Source organism: Tympanuchus pallidicinctus, unplaced genomic scaffold, assembly GCF_026119805.1.
Source record: "Tympanuchus pallidicinctus isolate F22 unplaced genomic scaffold, pur_lepc_1.0 scaffold1, whole genome shotgun sequence".
In the NCBI taxonomy this organism is placed as follows: Eukaryota; Metazoa; Chordata; class Aves; order Galliformes; family Phasianidae; genus Tympanuchus; species Tympanuchus pallidicinctus.
Window position 1 is genome coordinate 100,973,270 of NW_026294618.1, and position 27,098 is coordinate 101,000,367.

A 27,098-nucleotide genomic window follows, 5' to 3' on the forward strand; every position below is an offset into this window, starting at 1 on the left:
CGGGGAGCCAGCCAGGTTGTCAGAGTGGTGTGGGGATGGCTTTTTGCATTCCTAATACGATGCAAATAGTGATGGAGGCAGAACTATGTGCATGTTACCTCCTCCGTCTGCGCTGTGCCGGTGCACAATGGAAAACTGAGCCCTCAGTTTTTGTACAGGACATGACAACGCGCACCGCAAAGAGAGGGCATTTCATAACACAGGCTAGCGTGCCTGTGAAATGCGTGAAATACTTGGAAAGAGCTGCAGCCCAGTGAGTCATTGCTTTCTTTTGGGTTACACAGAGCTACTGGCTCCCCATGATGCAAGCAGAACCAGGTGTGGAGCCGAACACCCAGGGAAATGTCTGCCTGCCCCATCCCAAAGCATTTGTCTCTGCCCACAGGGTGGAAGCAGCCTCTCAGGGCGGAGCAGAGCCACACTTGTTTGGGATCCGAGGCTGCTGGGTAGGTCCTCACTTCTCCAGGCTCAGGGGCTTGCATGCCCCAGCTTTGTGACTTGTGCTCTGTTTGAAGAGAAGCGTTCAACTCCCACCAGCTGAGCACTGCAGACCTACCCGCTTGTGTGCTTTTTGCATACACTCCTTTAGAAAACTTATTTGCAAACCTATCTGGCCTCAGCAAGGCAGAGCTGGTGGTGCAGCGTGGGAAGGCTGTGATGTGGCGTTGAGCCCAAAGGGGTGTCTGATGCAAACCAAAGGATGAGGAGCGATCACGGCTGGAGCTCCCTCCTGACACGTGCACCTTTCCCAAAGTAGCAATAAAAGGAGCCATCAACATCTGATGAGAGTGGGGTTTTGCAGCACGGGAATAGGGCTGCACAGGCAGCGGTGGGGCTGATGTCCCTGGAAGTGTTCAAGGAACATGGAGATGCAGTGCTGAGGGACATGGGCAGTGGGTATGGTGGGGATGGGTTGAGGTTGGACTTGCTGATTATAGTAGTCGTTTCCAACCTTAGCAATTCTACGAACAGGGAGCTGATATCACAGCAGTCACCATGAGCAGCTCATGGGACTTTGTGCGTCAATGGGATGGTCCCAATGCTCAGCCTCCTCAGGTCTATTTCCATTAGGCTCCAGGAGCAGAAAACAGGAGAAACCTCATCAAGAGGTTGGCAGCCTGCTCCCCAGGGCCTCCACTTGTTCTGCCAGGAGTGCCCTGGTAGCCAACAGAAGTAGGGAAAGAGTTGGAGGGGATACCACCCCAGACCCTGGGTCTCCTGATTTTAAACACCTGGCTTTGCAGGCTGAGGCTGCCTGATCCCAGACCAAGACATGGTTCCCATTTGGCCCCATAGGCAGTGCTCCTTTTGACTGGAAAGGCCTTCCAGTATCCCTCAGACAGCATTGTGCAAAACCTTTCTGGCTGACAGCGAATCAGCTGAGTAACAGCATAGTTACTTTGCAGTCACCAGGCACTTTGCCTTCAGCACCTTCAGTTCCTGTAAGTAAGCAAGATTCACCTCCAACATGGAAGCAACAAAGCAGCTGAGATCCATGTTTTCCAGAGATACTGAGGCTGGTAAGCAGGGTGCTGGGCAGCTTGGCCTGACTCCTCTGAGGCTGGGTGCTGCTCCACAGAGGCTATGACCTAAATAGCTTGCTCAAGATGCTCAGCATGTGGAGTAACGCACGCAGGGAGGGACCTCTGGGATCACCTGGCCCAGCTCCGTGCTCAGAGCAAGGAGACGGGGCCAAACACAAACTGCAAGTTGGAACTGCCCTCACCCGTCACCTCACGTGTGCCCCTGCATGATCATGCCTCTGAGCTGGGCGCTGGAAGGCCATGGCTTTCCTCAAGGAAATCAATCTGAGCCGACTGCTTGAGCACCAGGCAGGCTGTCAGCCTTGGGGACAGGAAGCTTTCTCATAGCCGAGAGCATGGCGGGCGAGGAGGATTGGGCCCACATCAGGTGCATTTCTCACTGGAGACTCCAGGCTTTTTGTGCTGGGTCACTTCAGCATTTCACCAATGCAGAGGAGCACACAACACATCCTCCCCCTCACGGTCACACAGATCATCCTGCAGCACTGACTGTGCAAGGGCTGGGCCTTGGTGTGCTCCCCTCAGCAGCACTGAGCCCAGCACGGTGAGGGCTCCCTCTGAGGCAATGCATAGGCTGTGGTGGTAAAGGGACGGGGAGCAGGAGGGTGCAGGCCTCAGGACCTTGGGGACACGGAGACTTGGGGATGGATGCTCTGGTACTGTTCTGTGAGGGGCAACACAAAATGGCAGCACAGATCTGGCCCTGAAATGCCAAGTCCAGCACTCTGCCAGGAACCAGAGCTACTGCCGAGCATGGATTTGGGGTGAGCGTTGGATGGGCAGAATGAACGGCAGCACTCAGGGTGGGTAACCAAACAGGAGGGTACAGGGAGCCAGAGTGTGCATCAGCCTCCAGAACACAGGTTTCCAAGCACCATCACAGGTCACGACAACCTAGCAGCACCGAGCGAACATCACGTGGATGGCTCTTCTGCCCCACACCACAGCACACAAAGGGCTCCTTCACCCTCAGCACATCTCGCCTACCCACAGCCCCAACTGCTCACAGCTGCTGTCTTTGAGCTCATTTACACAACACAAGGTCTTTTTCTTGCTGTTCCTCCCTCAACACAACCTGTTCATCTACACAACCATGGTGACAATCCAACTAACTTTTGGATTGATTAATTGCTCACGTGGGGTGAGGAGCATCCTCCACCCAGCTCAGGAAGAACACAGAGCCAACTAATGTCCCCAGCCCATTCCTGCAACCCCACCTCACTCCATATTGCATCCTCAGGCCACCAGAGGGGACAGCCCACCACCTTGGTCCCAACACAGTGAACTCCATCACCCAGTGCCAGCCACCCCCATCCTCCACCCGGCCTGAATGCTACAGAGGTGGGGCAGGCATGTGTTCTCCAGCACTTCAGGACTGGTAGAACAGCTCTTAGAGCACGATTTCACTTGGCACAGCTTTGCAGTGAAAGAAAGAAAGAAGTGCCATCCTGCTTCGCTGGAAGGTTGAAGCGTTCCTTTTTTTTTTTTTTTTTTTTTTTTTTTTTTTTTTTTAAATCTGTTTGTATCATGGCCAAACACTGAGTACTTCAGCCTCAAAAATAAGAGTTCCAACTAGAACTGTAATCAGGAGGAGGCTAAAAAAGAGAAAGCTTTCTGCCTCTACCCATGCTGCTGCCACGCAGATTGTATTTTATGTATTTTTTCCCCCTGTAAACTAGAACTGGAGGAGCACTTCAGTGCAGCACGCTGCTGACTCATCAGGCGATGTATGTGCTCTGTTGGCACCAACACCGAGCCACCCAAGCTGGCACCAGCCCAGGCCCTTACACACAATGGGTGGCTGCTATGCTTGGAGATGGGGCACAGTCCTGTTCCCTCTCCCCTCCCGCCCCCCCCAACTTGTGTGGCTCCCGGCCATGGAACAAGCACCCACACTGCCACAGGGGAGAAGGACTGAGGCTGGTTAGAGGAGAAGAGCTAGGCCATCTTTTTTTGGCAGCACCTTGCAATTAAATCAGCTTCAAGTGATCATGAAAACCCAGGATAGGATTTCACTCCTCTCTACAGCAGTCTTGCTGCTTGAAAGGAGCAATGCAAGTGCCAGCTAACTCACTGAGATGAACGTGGGTTGAGGACAGCAAGGGCTTTCTTGTGTTCTAATCAGCAGCCAGTAGATGATGACCATTTTTGACTGCCACGCGCTCAATCCGACACAGCTCTGTCCTGACCATGCAGTACGTAGAGCCCTCCTACCGATCCCAGCGAGAGCCTGCAGGCAGGCAGCTTGCAGGAGCAGGCTTGGGGAGTTTCAGGAAGTTGCAGAAATAAGAGTAAATAACAACAAGCAGGAATTAAAAATAAAATAAATAAATAAATAAATCAGATGTGCATTACCTGTTCTGTAGGAACTGCTCTCAAATTTCCTTTAAAAAAAAAACACAAACCAACAACACAGAAGATCACCATGTTATTTACATTCCATTGAACTCGTTGAAAAACCCAAATAAACAAGGGCACGGCATTAGGTAACTCTTTCACTTTTTTGATAGGACACAGCTATTTTATATCCTGTTATTCAATGGCTCAATTAAAATATTTAATACATCGCTCCTGCAGGTTCATACATGTAGGACACATATATTCCTTGAAACTCTACGCCACGTTAAAGCAACAGTGATTTGTGCACACAGGGCAAATTGGAGACATGGGGCAGCAATGGGTTCTCACTTTGTGCCCGCTCCATGGGTGCTGCTGGCAGTGGGATGCTCACAGTGCACTGCTTGGGCTTGGGGAGCTGTGGGGTGCCTTATGAGGGCTATGCTGTTGGAGGTGCTGGGGGTGAGGCTTCAAGTTACAGCTTGAGCAGAATTACCAGCTGCATACGTCAGAGAGAAGTCCGCTGCAGGCAATCAGTGCCTCGCTTGGTGCCAGCTGGGGTGGCCTCTTGTCTCTCCAGGCAGGGCATTCTGGCTGAGGGGAGGGAGTCTAGAGGAAGGTAGGGGACTGGCTCCCTTCTTACAGCCCCATTGTACAGGCAATGGACACCCGGCAAGACAGAGGGCAAAAAAATCCCTTCTCCCTGCCCAGTTGAGATTGCAGGATGACTCTCACTGTAGTGTTCTGCTGGAGCACTACTCCATTACACTGCTAGGCTACTTTGGATCTGGTCTTGGAGGAGCAGGACAGCCATACGCATTTGCTGCAGAACTGCTGCAGAAGCAGTGTGAACTGCTGCTTTACTAACTTAAAGCTGCTGGGTGACCTGGCCATTGCACACCCAGAGCAACACCAGAACTAACAGACACCTTGCTTGTCTTCTGACTGTGTCAAATCTGGAACAGCAGCACTGCAGGATCAGGAGCTTCACAAGATCAGGAGGCTGACTTTTGACCTGAGAGCAGCCACCAGGAGCTCTAGCTGGCACCTGCTGCAGAAGTCCCTCTTCCTGCTGTGCAAAAGAAGCTCAAGGCTTATTTAATTCCTAAACCCAACTCTTTGTCCAGATACTAATCACTGTTACTTTTCCCTCTCCATACTGCTGCATACACTCAGAAGCAACCTGGCTGCTTACCTTCCTGGTGCTCAGAAGAGGGTTTCTCCATCAGGGAGGTGACACCTGTTCCAGGCTCCTCATCGCTATCCTCCACCAGTACACAGCAAGTGGATCTTAAAAAGAAAGCAGATGTGATAGGAGTGGAGGGAGCAAAGGAGGTATTGCAGAGCAGGTCTTATCAAAGCATATGAGATAATAGCAACCAGAGACAGAACAAGGGACAATAGGCACAAACTGAAAAAGTTTGGTTTTCCCAATGCCTTTTTTCTCCTCTGTACAATCAACAAATACACAGATAGTAGAGTGGTGTGGTTAGGATGATACTTTACAGATTTTATAATTAGAAAGACTATGGTGATGGAAAGAGATAATAAAAATAAATGAAATGCTCACCCATATCCCAGACACAGCAAAAAATACTCCAAAGGAAACAATCTCCAGAAAGAGATTCTTCCCCAGTGGCAGTCAGCCCTTAAATGGGGTCTAGGAGAGGTGTAGCCAGGCTCCACACCCCTTCTGGTCACACAGCTGAATTGCCTTCACCTGTGCTCCCAGGGCTGACTCAGTGCTTTTCCCAGGTGATCAATCAGTGGTTCAGGCCATGATTCAACAGTTCCCATACACCCTCCTACCAGTGGAGAGATGGCTATGCAAGCAGCTGGGCATCTGCCATGTAACTAAAAGCAATGCTCCTCATCTGCTTTCCCAAGCCACGCTTAAGCTGCAGTAATGCAACTCCAGGTTGTACTAAGCTTTATTGGTTCAGCAAAAGAAACTAAGAAACTTCATTGGAGACCAGATTATGCTGGTTGCAGAAATAAAGAGATTCTTCTGCTCTTTGACCCCACTATCTGCTCTGTAGTACCTTGATCAGCTTTCTTACATACAGCCTTGGATTCTGCCGAGACCCGTAAATTGCTTTTTTGGCTGCCAAATTGCCATAACCCTTCTATTTTTATGTTTTAAAAGAGCTTAAAACCGTCCATCCTCTTTGGACATGTCTTTAAAATTGACCAATACTGGGAGGATTTCATGTATATCCGAAGGCTTAGAAGAAGATGTTACTTTTACCCGGCTTCCAGTTTTACTGTCAACAGACACGAAAAGCCCAGCGGGGATAAAAGGAACTTAACCAGTTCTGTCTAATGCATATAAATCTACCTAAGAGCTCAAGGCACTGGAAATACTCAGTGCGCTGCATTTATCTGAGCCTAAGATAGTGAAGTGGGTCTTCAGCCCATGTGCCACATGTCCCATCCAGATGCCAAGTTAATATGAATTAGGAGACCGAGATGAATAAACAAGGTCAGCCCAGGCTGGGCCAAATTGAATCAATGCAAAATAATTGTCAGTATTTTCTGTCAGCGACGGTGGTTTATCTTGGCTCGGGATTCTCGGCGCTGTAGGTTATAGAATGTTTTCAGTGGAAGAGTTGGCAGACATTGTATTGATTTTTCTTTGTTTTGTGAATGCTGGAAAAATTTCCATTAAGTCTACGTGATGCTCATGTGACAAAGCCAAATCTCTTTTTCAAAACTTTTCGTGCTTCAAGTGAGCTAATGTGGCCATATAGCACTCTAATTTAATCAAGAGGACCTTTGTCTGGAATCAAGAGGCTGTGCAGTGCACCTCAATGCATCTTGAGCATGTATTGGCTAATAAGAGTTAATTTTGAATCGTCAAGGTGCTGTGCACGTGCTAATTAATTTGCCTGACGTACTGCGTCTGTTTGCTCCTGCCACCTTCCTGATGCACATGAAGCTCCTGTTGCCTTCACTGGGGCTGAGCAGGGTTAAAGGATGAGTTCTCTGGTTCTTTCTCTCTATGCTGATTCCACTGCCAATGTATATAGATAGGAAAGACTGGTCAGGTGATCTGCTCTTAATGCTTCAAGAGGTGTGACTGGTTTACAGTTCAAAATACACAAGCATGCCTCTGAGCTTTGCATAGCAACTTCGTAGAGGAGTAGAAATATGTCTGTTCTTCAGTACATGAAAAGAGACAGGAAAGTTTTATGATAAAAAAAGACTGAGATCTTGTAAAAATATCGGATCTTACAAAAACTGCCCTTATTTACAGGCAGCACAAGAGTTATGCTGGTCAGAGCATCTCCACAAATAGAAAAACAAATAGGGAAAAAAAATGAATAATGAGAGAGAACAAGAATTGCTGGGCTGTAGCCTATCTGCCGTTTGGAAGGGCAGAATGACAATGGCCAACACCTAAGTCAGAGATGGGACTTGTAAAACATTCCCTGTTCTGTGGTACAGTGCAAGAAACAACACAGCAAACAAACTGCCCTGCCTGGAGCACTGCCCAGCACTTTTCACAGCCACAGCTCTGTGCACACTGTTTGCAAGGTTGATTACATGTCAGCACTGCCATCACGTGCTACTTCCATAAAACACTGCAGAGTTACTCCACTTTTCTTTGCCATCTGTAATACTCATTTTAGCCCCAAACAAAATTTTCTGCTTTTTGGCTGTTAGGGCAAAATAAGCAGCTGGAGTTCGCCCACAATAGGTTCTCAGGGAAATATATCTTCAAGACTATTTTAGGATCTATCACTTTGGTCCTGGTCACAGGCTCTGCCCTTCCTCGCTAGGCAGAGCCAGAAAGGAGATGGTGGTGTTAAGAATTAATTGATTTGTTAATTATGCAGCCTGAAAACTGCACTTCTGTTACACATAAGCTCCCTGAGGGACATCAGTAGCAGGTATATTAAGCTAAGCTCTGTCTTCAGAGCTTGCCTGGGGCCTAGATGCAATTCATGAGATACATCTCAGCTGTTCCAAAACAGAAGGATGGTCTGTGTTTAAATATAGGAGAAGCAGCTGAGGTATGTGCTTAATATGATCTTCCAGAACCTTGGGTGAGATAGAAATTCGGGACCATATCTGGGTCTGATGGGTGGTGATGTTTGGCAGTGACACAAGCCAATGATTTTGGGATGCAACTAGCTGGTCCAAAGACATAGAGCCAAAGCAGATGAATAAAAGACTCTGGGAAAGAACAAGGAGCAGCCATTTAGTGCTGTGCTTGCTAAAGACTGAAAAAGTCCCACTGTGGTGTCTTGCAGGGGGCTCTCCTCGCCAAAGGCAGCACAGCCTGGTAACTTTGCTGTGTACATCCAAATTTATGCAGGCCAAGTGTATGTGAGCACGTACATGTGCATGTGAGCATGTACTGATTTTGTGAAACTTCTGATTTACTTGCACAGATAAGGCTGTGGGGATTTAATGATGCCAAATATTGATGCTCAACTTGCAAAGAACATTAGGAAGTTGGATGCTAGGTTGGAAAGGGCCTCTGAAGGCCATCTGGTCCCATTCGCTTCTCACAGCAGGTTCAGCTGTTAAGTCAGATCCAGCTTCAAGGCTGTGGTGCATGACCCAGCAGGGACCTGTGGCACTGGTGAACACTGGGCAGCTCACAATGAGAGCAGCAATACCTCCCCTTGTGCTAGGCTTGGGGCAACCCTCCTGAGCACAGAGCTGAGCTCATCACTGCAACCACAAGCGACATTTGCTGTATGATGTCATGGTATGCCAATGTGCAAGGGAACAAAGCAAATAAAAGCTATAGGCTAATGTTGCTCCTCAGACTGCAAATCAAGACCTTCATGACAAGCTATCATGGATTTCAGTGATGCTGAGGACGCAAATCAACAAGGTGCCCGCAATAATACACACAAAGCAGGGCTTGGCCAGGACAGGAGGCTGTATGATGCCTGGGGTTGGGAACAGAAAGGAATTGTAGTAAATCTATTACTAAAATGGAGTTTTTTTCTCTTCTTTTTGTTTCGAAAGACTTCAGAAGCAAATAGGAAATGATTCAGGCTGTACATTTATCTCACTGGTGAGCAGAATACATAAACACCGAAAACTAGCATTAAGCAGCGTGAGGAATTGTGTAAGTCAATAACAAAACAAAAAAAATGGCCAAGCTAATGAACAATGGAGGGCCTTTGGAGATGGGAGGATGCTTCCTGGTTATTGATTTTGAAACTGCAGGTAGTGGTTGAAGGCTGTGGAGAAGTGGACAGTGAAAATGTCAGATATGCATTTATGATGTGGGAAACTGGCTAGAATAACAACGTTGATGTGCACTTCCTAAAATGCTCAGCTGCAAGGCACTCTGCATCTGCCATTCCATACACTTTGCAGTATTTTAAGGTGTTACTGTTGCCATGTTTCAGGTGAATTCCCAGAGGCAACAGAGAGCATGTAAGTTCTAATTTCAGGTTCCTATGTTGAGCCAATTTAAAGACATTTCCTAAAATGCTAAAACCATCTACCCATCACAGAGCAGGATGTTTCCTGATGCCTCAGATTAGGCAGCAAAGTCTCCAGTAATGCTGGAGTATCCTGGCCAGAGAGATGAGCCATAAATGTGATTGTGGCCCACACAGAGTGTGCTCAGCACGACTCTATGCAAACAGCATGACTCACCAATGTGGAAGTTCAATGCTGTACTCACGCTAAATTTACTAACAATGTTTTTACATACAGTAAGGACAGAAAATATACTCACTATAAATAAATAACCATTTCTTTCTTATCAGGGAAAACAGGAGAAACAAACTATTTTTTGATCTCTATGAAGAACTGTTTCATTCTCATTTCCAGTAGGTTGCACAGGTAGGCATCCAGATGGGTCCTGAATATCTCCATAGAAGAAGACTTCACAACCTCTCCGGGCAGCCTGTCCCAGTGCTCAGTCACCCTTTCTGTAAAGAAGTTCTTCCATGTTAGTATGGAACTTCCTATGTTCATGTTTTAGACCATTATCCCTTGTCTTCACACACTTCCAAGAAGAGCCTGTCCTCATCCATTTGCCTCCCACCTCCCTTTAGATACGTTAGTTAGCATGTTAGTTTCTCTCACAGTGAACAAGTTCCAGGTTTTATTCAACTTCGGCAGAAGCGTGCTCTCATAACATCACCCTGGGGATTTTGATCCCAGAGCTGGTGATGAGCTTACAGGCTCCAGAAAAGATCACACTGGATGTTTAGAAGAGCTGCTTACACCCCACCTACCAAGCACAGCATTTCCATTGCTGCATTTCTCTCTTCTGCACATTTATTGAAGCAGGCCCGCATCTACCCAAGTGTTTTAATTCAAAAGTGGTGGTGATGGTGCAAGACAAGTGGAGCCAGCAGGAACAAGCACAGCAGCTCAGCTCACCTGTGGGAAGAGGCCAGCACAGTTGGGCTGGCTGTGGGCACGTCGCGCTCAGTTTGGTGCTCTGGGACCTGACCACCAAAGGCCTCGTGCGATGTATCCTCTTCATCTGCATGCCCCAGGAGTTCTGCAAGACCAAGCAAGTTATGGGATCAGGCCGGCTCAATGGAAAAGCAAACTGCCAGCTGTTTGTCAGGTGTCGCAGAAAACCACATGCTTATGTACCTTTCACTCTTGACTTCTTTCCCTGAAAAAGAGACCATGCAGCTAACCACCAGCAGCTGCCATAAGGATCCAAGTACAAAGGGATGGGACAGGACCCCCATGCTTGTGTAACTTAGGATCATTGGGTCATTAAGGTTGGAAAGACCTCTAAGATCATCCAGTCCAACTGTCAGCTCATCCCCACCGTGCCCACTAACCATGTCCACATCATCACATTTCCTGAATTATTCTTATCTTTGTTCCAAAAATATTTTAGTCAGTGATCAAGTCCTGAAGCCTTCAAATGAAGGACATGAAGGATTCTATTCCCAAATTCCACACTGAGCCCTTTGGGGAGGGGAATTGCTTCAAAATACAAAAGAACTTGGAAATACAGAGGAGGAACTGTATATTCAAGGTGTGACACTTAAAATAAATAAATAGCGTAATCAAGCCGCAGGCTGGCAGAATTTGGATTAAGGAAAAATGCTGTTACAGATACAGACATTAAAAGATTTTTTTTCTCGAAATCATAAGACCTTTTTGCATTCATTTATTTTTTTCTTTTTTTAATCCTGTTTTTCTGCCCTTGTTCTCTGCCTTCCTGGATCCTGTATAAGCTAATCTGTGTGATACCCATGGCAACACCATGGGCAGTGCAGAGAACATAATGCTCCTGTGAGCACTGCTATACTGCTACTTTACATTTTGACCAGGGACTCAGGATGCTCACCAGATTAGGAGGGCAAAGCTACTTGTAAGCATTTCTGCATCTCTCAGTCCTAAAAAATGAATGCTGTCAGATGGCTGCAGACTATTCCTACACTCCATGCTACTCAGATACTATTAACGTCTGCGATGTGCAGGAGGGTGATGTATAGCAGCTGACTGGGCTTCCTAAAGTATCCCATCTTTTCGGAGCTGCCCTTTCCCAAGGAGGGAATAATGTAGAGAATCACTGCCAGCAGCCAACTCAGTCAGGGGCCACACCTCCAAGCATGCACACAACACTGCGATAAATAAATAATAGACTTGCCTTGAATAATAAACCAGCTTTGGTGCATTTTTTCCTTTATCTTGAATAAAAAATACAAAGAGAAAAAAAAAAAAAAAAAAAAAACAGAAGGAAAAAAAAAAAAAAGGAGGGAAGAAACATAAGCAATGCTCAATGTCTAGGAAGCTCTAGGCAAGTGAAGCGGGTTCCTCTGAAGGTCTCTTGTTGAGGCCTGTGTGGTGAGCAGTCATGAGAAGAAGGGAAACAATGACAGTAACCTAAAAGGCACAGGAAAAGCTGCTTTTGGTGTGTGTTAAGAGCTCTGGGAAGTGGTTTACACAGCATTCCTGCTGCTGTATGCTCGGACAAAATCCAGCAGTGCTCTTGCAGGATGGGTGTTGACACCCTTTGCTTGGGAACACGGTTCTCACTGCCACATTCTGCCTGTTCATTAAGTGCTTGGAAACCTCAAACCCTCCAGCTTTCTAAATGTTAAGGCTAAACCACGCAGGCTGAGTCAAACTGGTGTCATTCATCTCTTTTTTCATTTCTTTTCACCAACACCTGATTTCCACAGCTTCCCATTACTCCAAGGAGCAATGGCATTTTCACAGAATCACAGAATTGGAGGGGTTGGAAGGGACCTCCAGAGATCATCGAGTCCAACCCCCAATTTGGTAAAAGCCTGAGAAATCCCAGGAGAGGAGAGTGTACTGAGAACCGAAATAAGACTTGGTCAGCTTTTGACCTCTTCCCATCGTCGTGTTGCCTCACATGTTCTCTTCACTGCTCAGAACCCTGACTGGGGATGAGAGCAGTTCTCACCTATGCAGAATACAAATGGATTTCTTTGCTTTTTCATATCTCAGTTCAATATCTGAGATTGAAGTCAGGCTGCTAACACTGAGCCTGTCCTGTCTGGGTGTACAGCTGTGGTGTTGCAATGTGATATTAGGTACAATCAGATGCCACACGTGGTTCAGAGCCACAAAACCTGAAGTGAGTGCCCTACAGTAGACACACATGCTTTTGCTGTGGGACACTGGCCCATTTTCCCTGTGAGAAGGGGATTTGAATCTTGAGAGTTGGTATCTCGGCTAGCATTGTTTCTTCAGTAAAGTTATTTATCAGATGCAATAATATGAATTAAAGCATGCTGGAAATGTTTATCTACTAAATCCCAATTGTCACAAATAGTGTCAGGATAATGTTGTACCCGCACAGCCATACAACGCGCATTCTGCATTTCCTCAATTTGCTGATGGCTGCTCCTAATCCACCTATAGCACCAGGCAGAAAGAGCCCAGGATATTTCTTCAGAAGACCCCTGAAAGTTCTCCTATGCTTTATGGAGCAGGATGCACTCTGAACACAACACACAGGTTCTGAGACCTCAGCCCTCCCTGCATCGCTATTTAACTGTGTCTATCCTCCATTGGATCAGTGTCTGCAAATCAGAGGCTGTTTCCATTCTCCAGCCTCCTCCACTGGGCTTTCAGGGATAAAAAAAAAAAAAACCATCTGAAAGCATGCAATCACACAGCAAAACGAAAACCTTCTTTGAATATTGTTTGCAAACCCGACAGCTCTACTTAACAGAAGCCATTACATTATTTACAAAGTAGCAGCTGCTCTTGTAAAAATCCAGCCTTTTTGGCATGAGAAATAAACTAGCTGATAAGTGAATGATAAGCCATTTGACTTCTCCGTTGTGTGCTCGGCATGGTATGCAGAGCCAATTCTGTACAATCTGATGTTTACAGAGCAATCCTAATGCACGACCTCCTTAGGCAACGGGGACACAAGGAACCTTTAAAACGCTGAAGCAAGCATTTAATCCGAACTCTTCATGCTGATCTTTGAAAAATTCAATAAGTTCAAAAAATGTAACTCCTGCTAAAGATAAAATATCAGGTTTTTGCTTCAGGAGTTGCAAATATATACCAATGAACTCCCAGTGAACCATGCAGACTTCAGGCACGCCGCTCCTCTTGGTGAAGAATTGAGTATATCGCAGCATTGTTTTGGAATGAAACAAATCAAAGGTGCAAAGGAATACAGATGGTTAGGTAGAGGGAGTGCTGTAAACACCACAGAAACAGCCTCAACAATCACACCTTTTTATTGAGGCAGTTCAACAAAACTCCCTTTTTACTTGAGCAGCTTCTTCCACGTTAATAAATACCCATCTCCAGGTACTACATGAGCCACTCTCTATTTTGTTATTATAATTTTGACATGCTGGAATTGATCTCTCATGCTGAGTTAGACATTCTAAGGGAAGTAAGTGCAGCAAGAGGTGCCACTCAACCTACATGGAAGCGCTTCTACAGCCAATGGGTTACCTCTCCACACACCAAATCAGAGGGAACATCACTACCAACAGGAACATGGGCAGCTCTCTTTCTTTTGGGAACAATTGTTTTCCCAACACTGTCTTTCTAAATTAAACAGAGTCCATTAAAATCATTTACTTTCCTGCAGGGAAACCACTTCAGAGCAGCCAGCTTTGTTGAGGGGTGTTGGGAATACAAACTCTGCTTCTTCTGTTCTGGTTTTCCATGGCTTCTTATTTCAGATTACATTATTTTGTTAATTCCCAGAGCTGCCATGCTTTCATTTGACAAACATTACTTGTTGAAATACTGTTTTTACAGTACTTTCAGAACCTATTGAGAACAGCTGTTGCTGCCGAGAGCTGGAAAAGGCACATTCAATCGGAATATCTCCCGTTTGTGCTGTAATTTAACAATTTGATACTTGAGAAGATAAGGCACTTCAATCACTATTAAGCAGCAACTCTTAGCACGAGCACAACATGTCATTATTTCACTGATTGGATATTAGGCATATTAGCAGCAGCAAAATGGCTTTGGTGGGTGTGCCAGGAAGAGGAATAATTGAAATAAAAGCAATGTGATACTAAAAAAAGCAGTTAACATTCAAAAACAACTCTTCTTTTTGAGTAGGGCAGACAGACTATGGCACCTAGCAGCCTTCCGTAGCTTGCAAGTGAAACCTGGCTTTAAGTTTTCTTTGCATGGAAATGCCAAGTCCTTGCTAGCTCCGGCAGAGATTTCAATCTTGACTACTCATTTGCTCTGCTAGAATTATACACAAGATTAAGCTAACCACTATACAGGCTGAACAGATCGTTTTATATCTCCCTGGAGCCTAGGTAATCAGGTTCCTCAGAAATTATGCTAGCAGTGCCAATAGTACTTAACTTAAAGAAAAAGGTGTGTCTTACAGGAACGATCCAGAAGTGGTAGCACCAAGCTGTGATGGGTCGCCAGCAGAAACCTGAACAGCCAAGGATTTGCTTTGACTCCAGGCCCTCTCCACCCAAAGGCTTGACTGGTGTCTCAGCAATGGAGAGCTCGTGTCTCCAGATGTTATCAGGTTGCTCAAACTGTGTGAAGTTTGCCTATAATCTTGGCAGCAGGGAGCAGCTCTCCTCTCAACTGCCAGTGTATGAGAAGGAGCTGCAGTGCCGAGAAGGAACCGGAGTGCCAAGGCTCAGCCTGGCCGCCCAGGGCTGCTTATGTTGAGCAATTAGAGCAGGCGCAGGAGGGAGGATGCTCCAGGTGACTAGGCATTTTCTTTGGTCGGTAAGTGGCACTTCAGATCTTTTTTTATCCTATTTTACATGACTATCTAGTTCCAGAGTAAGGCTGTGCCAGTGAGCACTGACGTTCGCACTATCTGGTGCTTGCTCTGGAGCATTTCAGCAAAAGCACTCTGGGAGGACTTGATCTTTCTTCTGTGGTGCTCCAGAGATGCCACAGAGGCCCAATGGCCTCCAGCACTGCAAGGTCCAGCCCAGAGCATCTGAGCAAGTGCTGCTGAGCAGTGTGTTCCTTTCCTGCTCACCCTGACACTGCATGCTGGGCGCACCCTCTGCCTGGCACCTCCAGTCCAGGGACCCAGCTGCTCACTGCCACCTCCTGCCCTGCAGGCAGAGAGCAGAGAGGGGATACGCCAACCAGGGGAGAGGAAAACCATTTTGGGGAGTTAATTGAGACAGAGAGACATCTGCAAGCACAAGACACGGGATAGAAGCCTGCAAACAAACACTGCCAGCTGGAAATTGGCCAAACTGATAAAGGGGAAAAGAAATTGAGGGTTAAATGTTTTGAATGCTGAAGGCTTGGAATTCAAAGTGGAGCTCTAGGAGCCTCCGAGCCACCACATCCATACAAAGAGGCTGCAGGCAGACACAAGCTTTCTGCAGGACAGCTTTATCATCCCATACAGAGCTTCCAAAATGGCTTGGATTAATGGTTGAGGGAGATCTCATGGTAGCTGGCAGTGCTTGTGCAAAGGAAGATGATGCCCGAGGGTGAGTTGCTGTGGAGGGCAGGAGCTGCTTTCCAAGGAAAATGGGAAGGGAACTGCATCTACCCATATGAGGCTGGAAGTATGACGTAGCTGTGGACGTCTTCCCTTTGCTTGACAGAAAAAAAAAACTGTTCCCCTAGACAGGAGGGAAGGGAAGCTGTAGCATCAGCTCCCACACCTGATGGTAATCCTGTTTTCACCAGGTCTATACAGACTGAGGGATCGCAACCAGTACCATCCCCTAGGTGCTACTCAACAAGATCACCTCAGTCTTCATACAGGCTTTTTTCAGCTGGCTGAGGTCAGATCCCTTTACAGCAGAAGCTGCACTATCAGCCCACCCTACAGCAGGTACGAGAGCAGTGTAAGGACAGCAGGGCATGACCATGGCACACTAATATGGCTCCTGGTGCAGGAATACATTTGCAGGTGGAAATGTCTTAGTTGTACTTAGTTGTATTATCAAAAGTTTTGGAGCAGGTACATGACTTTGCCATAGCACTGGAGCAAGGCTAGAGTTCAAGAGTTAGCTAATTGTATCTCTCAAAAAGGAATTGCCTCAGACCAGTTAATTTGTCAAGATAACGAATTGCAGCAATTCTCCTCTTTTGGAGCTGGGCCACTAACACTGATCTGAACTGTATTTAAACTCTTGATGACAGAGACTGAAAGAGATATTGCAATACTGGAGGTACAGGTTCCCAAAACAAAACTGCATGTACAGCTGGTGCTGAGAGGCAGCGAGGGCATGCGAGTACACATCCTGCATATCCCAGAGATATGAAGAAATTCCTCGGGGCACTGACTCTGGTACCTGGGCAGGCAGAGTTCATCTTGAATCTCTGGGAGTGATTGAGGTCCAAAGAGGATAACATAGTACCCATGGAGTCATTATTGCTATAGGAAATAACTTGAGCAGAATTTTTAACTTCCCCAAAAAAGAAACAAACCCTAGAGTGCTGATTTGAAGTTACTGCCACAGCTTTCAGGCAGCTGCAGCAAGACCCTCTGTGGGCCTGATGTTGTGATTCCCATGGGACTGTATTCTGGCAAGACCCAGGTCGCTCCTGCATTTTTTTTTGTTTTTCTCTTTTCCCTTCCCTTCCCTTCCCTTCCCTTCCCTTCCCTTCCCTTCCCTTCCCTTCCCTTCCCTTCCCTTCCCTTCCCTTCCCTTCCCTACCCTTCCCTACCCTTCCCTTCCCTTCCCTTTCATAAAGACAAACATGTTGGGATCAGAGGAAAAGAAGAAAACCTACAAGGATTGTCACTAAAAACAATCTCAGCCCACTTACTGGCCACTCTCCTGCTTGAAGTGAAGCAGATGGTGTCAGGCCAAACGAAATGATGTGTGCTTTTATGTCATAAGAGAAACATGGGAGCAGAATGAATCCCATAAATTGATTTATGGGAACTGAAAGGATTTGGGAGTAAGCAACACTGTCCCTGGGAGAATGCTCTGGGAATGATTAATCTTTTCTCTTGGCATCTCTGGGGTGCTTCTCCAGTGGCACCAGGTCAAAGCCTCCCTGCTACTGGCATCTCCTATGAGTGGAGTGGGACACATCAAAGCCTTTCCCAACTTGAGTTTTCTGCTGTTAGAAACAAACAAGGATATTTTCAGAATGATTTCACACTGTTAGGTAAAACCAGAAATAACACCAAGTGAGGACAGAGAGCTGTGCAAGACCTTGGACAAGGACACTGTGCCTCTTGCTTGGCATTGGCACACCCCCTTTGAGAAAAGGTTGTGCTGACAACAAACTTGGTTGTTGATGAATATGCAACTGTGTCCCTGCCTAATACTGCAGCACTGTGAGGCATCAGCCAGGCAGCCCGCTTCAGAACAAGCTGGCAGAACGATCTATAGATTAATAACTTTCTTTCTCACATTATTCAGAATGATCATTCCCTACCTGTGAGTCCACTTAATTTAGAAACACGGCTTTTATTTTGGATTAGATGCATCCACAGGCAAAGTTCTTTCAAAATAGTTAATCTGGTATTGTCATATGTAAACAAGCCTTTATAAATTGACGGGGATGGTGAAGAACTCTGAGGGCATGGCCACGGACTTCTTAGCCAATGTGCAGGCACCTACATAGACCTACCTTCCTTGAGGGAATTGAGTGCACCCTCAGCAAGTTTGCTGACGACACCAAGCTGAGTGGTGCGGTTGATACGGTGGAAGGAAGGGATGCCATTCAGAGGGACCTCGACAGGCTGGAGGGCTGGGCTCGGGTGAACCTAATGAGGTTCAACACGGCAAAGTGCAAGGTTTTGCATTTGGGCCGGAAGAACCCCAGGCACCCGTACAGGCTGGGAGGAGTGGTCCTTGAGAGCAGCTCGGCAGAGAAGGACCTCGGGGTCCTGATGGACGAGAGACTGAACATGAGCCAGCAGTGCGCTCTGGCAGCTCGAAAGGCAAATGGGATCCTGGGCTCCATCAGGAGAGGGGTGGTCAGCAGGGACAGGGAGGTGATCGTCCCTCTCTACTCGGCTCTTGTGAGGCCCCACCTGGAGTACTGTGTCCAGGTGTGGAGCCCTCAGTACAAGAAAGACATAGAGATCTTGGAAAGGGTCCAGAGGAGGGCGACTAAGATGATCAGGGGGCTGGAGCACCTCCCCTATGAGGACAGGCTGAGGGAGTTGGGCTTGTTCAGCCTGGAGAAGAGAAGGCTGCGGGGTGACCTCATTGCAGCCTATCAGTACCTGAAGGGAACCTACACCCAGGAGGGGAGTAAACTCTTCAGAAGAGCTGACAACAGCAGGACTAGGGGAAATGGATCCAAGTTGAAGGAGGGAAGATTTAGGTTGGATGTTAGGGGGAAATTCTTCACAAGGAAAGTAGTTAGGCCCTGGAATGGGCTGCCCAGGGAGGTTGTGGATGCCCCGTCCTTGGACGTGTTCAAGGCCAGGTTGGACGGGGTCCTGGGCAACCTGATCTGAATGTGTACGTTTGGTGGCCCTGCTAGGCAGGGGGGTTGGAACTACATGATCCTTGAGGTCCCTTCCAACCCGGGTGATTCTGTGATTCTGTGGGGCTCATCCAGAGCTTACAGGGAGCTGGGTTCAGTTCAAACAACACTTTTACAAATTTATGAAGAAGAAATGGGCTTTTGAAAACTTCTGCTGCTGTCCTCTTAAGTGCCAAAGCTTGTGTTGTCCTCACCTCTATATGCCACGGTCAAGTGGTAACCTTGGATGTGGTTGGTCTTGGGAGGGCTCACTGCACATAGAGTTGATCCAAGGCTGGCAGTTAAGTGCATGCAGTTTCTTCTAAGACAGGTGAGTCTTCTAAAGGGCAACTTCACATTCCTCGCAGCTGGTTTCTTGCCTTCAGCTGCAGTAGCCATGTGTCACTGAGTGCAGATTGCAATGAGAGGCTTAAACTTCATGGTAGAAAATGAGGGAAAATAGATATCTTTGCAGCACGGGTTGTCTTGTGCAATATGTGCTGATTGGTTTTTCCTCTCAAGACTTTTCTGTAGCTGAATTCTCCAGGGAAAGGAGCTGGCCCTCTCAGACCAGAGATCTGGGCTTCCGCTGCTCTGCCAGTGTATGTGGTGGTCATACAGTGATGTGGGATATGGACAGTGACCATATTTTGGCACCTCTGGTTCCTGCTCCACTCAGTGCAAATGTGATGTGTCCCAAACACCCACCGTGGTAGAGACTGACCTTGTTTTCTTGGGGAATCCAGTGTAAAAGTGGATATAACTATGCTCTTGACACTTACCTCACAGGATGTTGTGAAGCTTAATTAAATGTGAGCAAAAGCATTTTGAGATCCTTAGATGAAAGGTGTTTTTATAAATGCAAATTATAATAATTACTGCTAGTAACCACCACCAACTACAGAAACAATTAATTCAGGTTGCCACAGGGCATCACAACAAGGTGTGCAAAGAGGCATCGGACATTTAATGACATATATGCTGCGTGAGAACTAAAAGCCTTAAAATGCTGTAAACAAAGAGGAGAAAGCTAGGTACTCAGGCTAAGTGCTTGGGGCTTGCCCATGTGCAGCTAGCAGACGTTTCCTTTGCTGCTTCCATCACCCTGTGCTTTACATAGTGACTTCCTCCAAAGGGAAGAGCATCAGTGGTGATAAAGTTCAGACCGAATGATTTTTATGGTTAACGTTGTAAGGAAGGAGTGCAAATAAGTTGGCAGACAAAAAATCAGGAAATATGTCAAGATAGCTCGGTATTTTTTGGGTGAGCTCTCCTGCTGGCCCCCAGGCCCTGCCCACTTACAGCACTGCAGAATAGGCTTTGGCTAGGGGCTATTATCCAGCTGACTTTCCAAGGGTGAAAACAAAAGCCAAGCAATCAAGATGTGTCTGGCCAAATACTTGAAGGCCCAGTGCACACATTTAGCTGACAACTGACTGAAATCTGAACCGTTTTGCTCAGCCTTTCTTGTTGCTTCAAAACTGATTTGGGCTTAAATAGCTCAAACCTACAGGTGTTTAAATTCTCTCCCTTGTCAGCAGAACAGCCTCATCAGACATGGTCTAAGGATGTGGTCAGACTGGAAGAGATATCCAAAGACCCCACAGGTGAATGGCAAAGAGCAGGCGAGCCCACCTGTGCCCCTCAGGCTTATTTCACTGCTCTCCTCTAAGGACGAAAATTCAGAAGAGTGGTAGTTACTAAGCATCCAACTTACCAAAGCAATTAGCCTAAATGCACTGCAGCTAGAAATTTAAGCAATGCGCTGAATTTAATTTGAGAATTCATGGTCATAAGACTGAAACCTTTAACATTTAACCTAGCAGCAAATTAAATCAGCTTTCTGATCAAGTGAAACATTCCATGCTATTGAAGTTTGAAAGTGTGAAGCATACACTTATTAAAAGGAGATTTTTTCTTTTACTTTTAATGAAGAAAAAGTTGGGACCGGTTGGTTCCCTAATCCAAATAATAGAAAAATGGCAATACCATCTGTAAACAAAACAATAATTACAAATCAGCAGTGCTTGCTGGCTTCTGCCAGGCAAATGTGCTCACACACAGTCAGCGGGACGCATGGAAAAGAAGTGGCTTATGCTGGAAGGCTGTGTAGACTAAACCTATTCTGATATCAATAAGCTGATTGCCATGTAACATATACCAAAATTTAAAATGCTTGCATGTTGGCTTTTTTTCACTCCACTTAAAAATATTGACTTCCTACTTCTGTTGTCATTGTTGTGCTTTAAGAATTATGAAATAAAGTCTTGAATTTCTTGGGTAAGTTCCCATAAAATGAGTGCCAAGCTTTGTCAGGTTTGTATGTGCACATCCACCACAGGAAACGTGAGGATTGGACTTGATGGTCTCCAGAAGTCCCTTCCAGCCCCTATGATTCTATGATGCTACAAAACTGGCCATGCTAAGGAGATGAATTCAAAACTTGCCACGTTTGATGCTGATGTGCTATTTTAAACCTCCCTGGTGCCAAAAGTGTATATGTCTGAGTTATGTGTATGCACACAGACACATACACATGCACACAACATACATTCTGACATCCTGCTTAATGCTCTCTTAATGACACTTATACGGTGCTCTGTTCGGTGTCTCTTGGCTAAATCCCACTGCATGAGATGAAACTTGGATGCGTTTTCTAAAAGCACCCGAAGGCACTGGGACATGAAAGCAGTTGGGGTATTAGAGCACGCCTTGTTGTAGCCATCTCTGGAGCACCCTGACTGACACTCGACAATTGAGCAGCAAGGTGTGGCTAATGAAGGCACTGAAGCAGATATCAGGGCAGGTTCTCCCTGATAGGCATTTTGGGGCTGTCACTCACCTGCCTGGCTGGCTGCATGGGCTTGCTGACACCTGGTTCGGGTGCCCAAAGGCCTTATAGACAGCCATGGCCAGGTAAGCACAGAGGCTGCTGGCAGGGAGCTGGTGGGTGGTGAGGGCAACAGAGGAAAAACCCTAAGAGAAAGATCCCTGTGGATCTTCCCCTGGATCATCTCCCTGGCCCTCCTTCATTCCCTCACTCTTCTCACAGAAGCGCACAACAGGAGTTTGGAGAACAGATTCTGTCTCAGACAGATGCTCACCTTTGTAGAAAAAGACATTTTTTTTAAGAGGAGGTAATTAAGCCAGCCTGCATTCTCTGATATCTGTTGAATACAGTGTTGCTCCTTTCATCATTTAAAGTGCATTTCGTATCCATGGAAAGCAAGTGAGGCTCAATAGGAAAAGGTTGCCCTTACAAAGCATCTTTCCACATTCCTGCATTACTGGAGCAATCCTTTCCTTCCCCTACATGCCAGCACCAGCCCTGCCCACACCCCACATCTCGTAGAGGTTTTTGCTACCTGCCTGGCTGCTGCCTGTCCTGCCCCCACTGCCTCTGTCCTGCTCTAGGGTGCAAATCACTGGAGCGCTGGAGACAGCTTTCTAGGCAAGACCAGAAGCGTATGGAATGGGAGAACATCATCATGGCAACAAACTTAAGCAATGCTCACAATCTCTTGTATTCCTAAGGAGGCAATAGGAAGGCAAAGCTGCCCTCAAAGAGTTTTCTTGCACAACAGATTCCCTGATCCCTGGGAAAGCCAATGTGAGTTAGCCATTGCACTGCCCTGTCCTAAATCTGATCAAAATCAATGGTGGGAACACTCCTGGCTTCAAAAATAAGGGAGGAAATGTCACCCTACAAGTACTTGGGATATTCTCAACACCAGAGGGATCAGAAGAATATTTCTGAAAACAATTTTCTTCAGACAAAGACTTTTTTTTTTTTTTTTTTTGGCCAAAACAGATTTTTATTTCCTACCTGTACTAAGTTTAAAAACTCCCATCTAAACAAAAATTGTTTGCTGTGTTTGTCATCTCATCTTGGGAAGCACTTGAAACTTGATTTAATAACAAACCCCTTCACGTGTATCACATTTTTACTATTTCTCTACTTTGCATACCACCCATACACTGAAATAATGGATCATTTTCAGTGAAAAAACATCATTTTCATCCTTTCTTTCTGAATGAACGGAATTCCTCGCTATTTTTTCTAAGCCAGTGTTTTATCCAACCTCAGCAGGCATCACCTTACAGGAATACTTCAGCAGTTGTGCACGGGCAGAGCTGTTTACCTCCTACAGACTGCAAATTACCAAGAGCTGCGAGTGTGTCTTTTGCCCCAGCACAGCGTGTCGGGGCGGTGTGCGCAGCTCTTCCCCTGCTTTGGTAAATATTGCACCTCTCTGAGAACCACAGCACCGGGAGCCCCGAGACGCACGGAATGAAACGCAAACAGACTTATCTGCTAGTAAATAGCTTCCATCAGGCGGTGGAAAAACCTGAAATAAGGTGATGCTGGCTCTGTTCTCCCTTCCCCTTCCTCTCGGTTGGATGTTGTGTTTTCCCCGATCCCGAAAGGAGAAGTTGAGCACGGAGCGTCTTGCCCGCCCCTAGAAAAGCCTTTGTGCATCATGGTTGTTGTCACACTGACACCTAACGGCAGATAGCAACAAGAATATTACGGCTCATTTCCCAGCGGCGCGTTGTAAAAATTCCTCCAAATCACAGAAAATAAGTGAGCTTGGAAAACGGACTTGGCCTGGTTGTGCTCCTGCCTCTGGGAGGGCACTGCTGGAAAGGTGATGAGAAGAAGCCAGGGCTGCGGTGGGGATGCTGTGGGAAGGAGGGGTGCACGTCACAGAGGGCTCCCCAAAGGGAAATGAAAGCACCGAGGGCTCAAATGAGCTGGCCAGAGTCACTCAGGAGGTTGGGGTTGCACTGAGAGGACTGCCATCGGCCTGTCACTGACCTGTTGGCTGCTCCTGGTCCTGTAAGTGAGCAACACCGCTTCCAGGCACACAGAGAAATAGGCTGGGGCAGTGCAGTTGATAACAGTATGTGAAAATAAGGCACTGACTGAAGCTTGTACTTCTTTCAGGAATTTTGGAGGATATCAGGAGTTTTTCCAGGCATGTCTTCCTACTAAAATTCTCGATAATATTTTATTCCTGTGTTTGCAGGAGAGTGCTGCAGGCCCAACTCTTCCCTGCCTGTCTAAAAGGCAGCAGCAGCACAGTCTTTCAGCACAGCCAACTACATGCACATGGGCTCCATGTTCACGCTGTGAGCCTTCCCACGTGCAGGCAAAAAGCAAGGGCTCCCAGTAAGCACCTCGTGGCTGGCTTCTTTGGCTAAAATTTACTACTATGTAGTCAATATATATATATATATAAGTAGTAATTGTACCAAACATCTTCCATTTGGTTATTAAAAGTTTGTTTTGTTTAGGTAGTCAGGTGGTGAAATTTTGCAATGAGACTGAGATGATGATTCAGTAGAAGTTCGGATTGGGTTCCACATCCCTCCTTCTGTGGGTTGCAGTCAGAGGGTGAGCACATGTCAGGCTCATGTCAGGGCAGTGATGGAAGGTGAAATAAGGTTATTCTGCAAGGGCTCTGGGATGGCCCCAAAATGTGCTGTTCATCTGTGCACTTCAGCCATATATGAGCATCTTCAAGGGGGAAATTTTCAGCAGTAAGAATATTAGCAAAGCCAATGCCCAATTTCAGCGGAGGTATGCAGATAATCACAGTAAGATGTAGCAGAGGAAGGTATGTTACATCCAGCAAAAGTATCGGGTACATGGGCAAGAGGAGGGAGCCTGTGGTGCGAGCCAGGAGTCCAAATGCCACGGATTGTAGCCAGGCCTGGGCTAGGAAGGTAGGAGGCAGAAATCAAGCTCTTTGCTTAATCATAAAGATGATAAGGTGGGACACTTACTGTGTACCCACAGTAAATAAGTAATTATAATGATCATCATACATGCTTAAGCTGTTATTAATACTATCTTTTCATCTTATTATAATATTTTGCCATTTCATAATATCAACAATGCAGAGATAACCGACGTTGCCTCATGATCTGTTTTTAAGACTAAATTTTGCAGTTTGAAATCTAGCACAGTTCAGGACTTCTTGGGATCATGAACTCAGATACCATGCATGCATGAGTTTGGGAGCTGCAGCAGTCTCACAGCACTGAGATTTTAAGAAGTTTCAGTGCCAACTAATCCACAGGAGCCCACAGGAAGAATATTTAAAGAAACTGTATTTCAAATAGCTGAAATGAGGAAAAAAGCCATTCATTCTGGTGTATTCATTGCACTGTATTAAGTGCCGTCCACCGGTTTTCCATCAATGTGTTTTCTCTAACAACCCATGTTACTTCTTACTTCTTCTTTAAGGCAAATTTAGTTCTTCAGACAGTGCAAGGAGGACAGCAGCAATGGGTGCAAAGCTTCCTCTTGGACCCCACTGAGCTCTCCCCTATGGCTTTCTCCAAAGGAGAACACCAACAGACAGGCCTTTATTGGGCATTTGGTTTTGATAGGCTGAAAGCATTCGACAAGAGCTATGATCAGGTCATCAAACACCTTTGGTTTTGATAAAGGAGTTTCCTGGGCATAAACTGTCAAGCAGTCTCTTCAGCAGCCTTTGGAGGAAAACAGTTCCAACCTTCAATTTTGCCTGCAGCAATTCCATGGTATTCCCAGCCTGTAGTGCAGCACGGGACGTAGTGAGAGAGGTTGTAGTAAATAAATCGTCCTCCAGTGTTTCTGTTTATTTGTTTGATCAGACAGCAGATGTGCAAAACGTCTCCTATTGACAAGCATTGTTCTTTCCAAACTCGTATCTACAACTCTCCCCTGATGGAGATCCCCTGATCTCCACTTCTTAAACTCACCTGCATGGGGAACGTTTGGTGATAATCATTTGGTAGGCGAATATAAAAAGACCTCATGTTGAGATATTACAACCTAATGCTAAGTTGACGCCTTGCGTCAGACCACCATTATACCTCTTTTCCCATTCCTCTGCTGTCATGCCACCGATGTGATAAATTGCAGCCTGTCACATCACATTATGTTACGCAGAACAAACAGGACAAAACACATACCAACTGCCATGCAAATATGTGTTTGCCAACTCTTTTCGGTGCATAGAAATGCAACCAGCAAGTTCCCTATCAGAAACCTAGAGGCTTGAGGATGGCTCAAGGGTGTGCGAGACAAACATGCCTTTGACACACCGTGAACTTACAGATCCTTGCTCCCAGGCAGCTACAGCAATTATGAAAGCACCTCCTGCTGTGATCATTTCTTCTTCCCCCCGAAAAAAAAAAAAACAACAAAAAAAAACCAGCTGTGGCTGCTGATGTCACAAAGCAAAATGTAAACACATAATAATTAATCTAGCTCTCATGTTCGGAGTTAGAGCTATTTTTATGACCGGACAGTTTTTGGCTGAGTATGTGTAAACATAACACCCACTTATGTACACACACACGTGCATACTATGAGATGTGTGAATATACATTATGTGGCTTCTAACTGCAGTCTTTCAGCCTACATGTGGGCCTTTTGAAGCTAATGGGAGATTTACCAGGGGCTTTTTCACAGAGCTGTAGGCAAGACAGGAATCCAGTACATATGAATATTACACTATAATGATACAGAACAACTCATCTAGTTTGACCTACAGTGAATTACAGGCCATTAAATCTCATTCAGGTATCCTACACTGAGCCAGAAAAACTTGTGTTTGACTCATATATAAATTGTATTTGGTTAAAACCTATTTCCCAGAAAGGTATTCATTCACTCTCCATGCAAAGGCGCTTTCCATGCATCAATTTCTTTGATAGCTTGTTTCAACAGTTACTTTAACTATGTGTGCTTCTTATTTAAATTGACTTTGGTCTGCAGAGCCAGTATTGAGGACTCACATTCCTAGTGCTCCAAATGTCGCTTTTCCCTTTTGAGTAGCAACAAAAAACAGGACGGATGTTGGAGAAGGCCTTCTTCAGGCATGACACAAGTTGCAGACGTAAAAATGTTTGCCATCAATCTGCCATTTCAATCATATCCTGAGATAATTTCTATATGCTTTTCCAAAGCTTGAGCCTTTTCAAATGTGATTGTCATACATAAGGAGCCTAACTCTACTTTTGGTGTACCACAGCTTGGCTGAAAAACTCATCATGCTAATTGACACCTAAATAGCTGGCATTTAATGAATGTTAAGAAAGCAGTAGGAAAAGAACCAGCATTAATTGAGTGATCTCCCCATACATCACATTTCACTTCAAAGTTTTCAAAATTGCTTCCTGAACTGGCTGATAATCCCAGTTTATTGAGGATCATATTTTCAGGAGTGGCACATACAAATTTCCTCAGCCACCCATTCTCATGAAGATGATAAATGATGCCAGCAGAACTTCATGAAAAGAAGTTAAACTAAAAGGTTTCTGGTTAATTTTCACGTATATGGCCATGCACACATACAGAGCTTCATG

The 27,098-nt window shown here is 46.0% G+C and overlaps 1 protein-coding gene across 6 annotated transcripts in view; it reads right to left on the minus strand.

Annotated features, from left to right (window-relative positions):
• Nucleotides 1-27,098, minus strand: part of WDPCP (WD repeat containing planar cell polarity effector) — a 141,212-nt gene that overhangs the window by 991 nt on the left and 113,123 nt on the right. For 3 of the 6 annotated variants that reach the window (XM_052699118.1, XM_052699108.1, XM_052699129.1), the window contains exons 15-18: nucleotides 10,245-10,368; nucleotides 5,077-5,171; nucleotides 3,900-3,928; nucleotides 1,164-2,208 (exon numbers count right to left, since the gene is read on the minus strand). In XM_052699118.1, the coding sequence (XP_052555078.1) occupies nucleotides 2,017-2,208; nucleotides 3,900-3,928; nucleotides 5,077-5,171; nucleotides 10,245-10,368 (440 nt within the window). In that variant the 3' untranslated portion in view covers nucleotides 1,164-2,016. The other 3 variants (XM_052699147.1, XM_052699138.1, XM_052699157.1) reach the window with 3 other exon arrangements.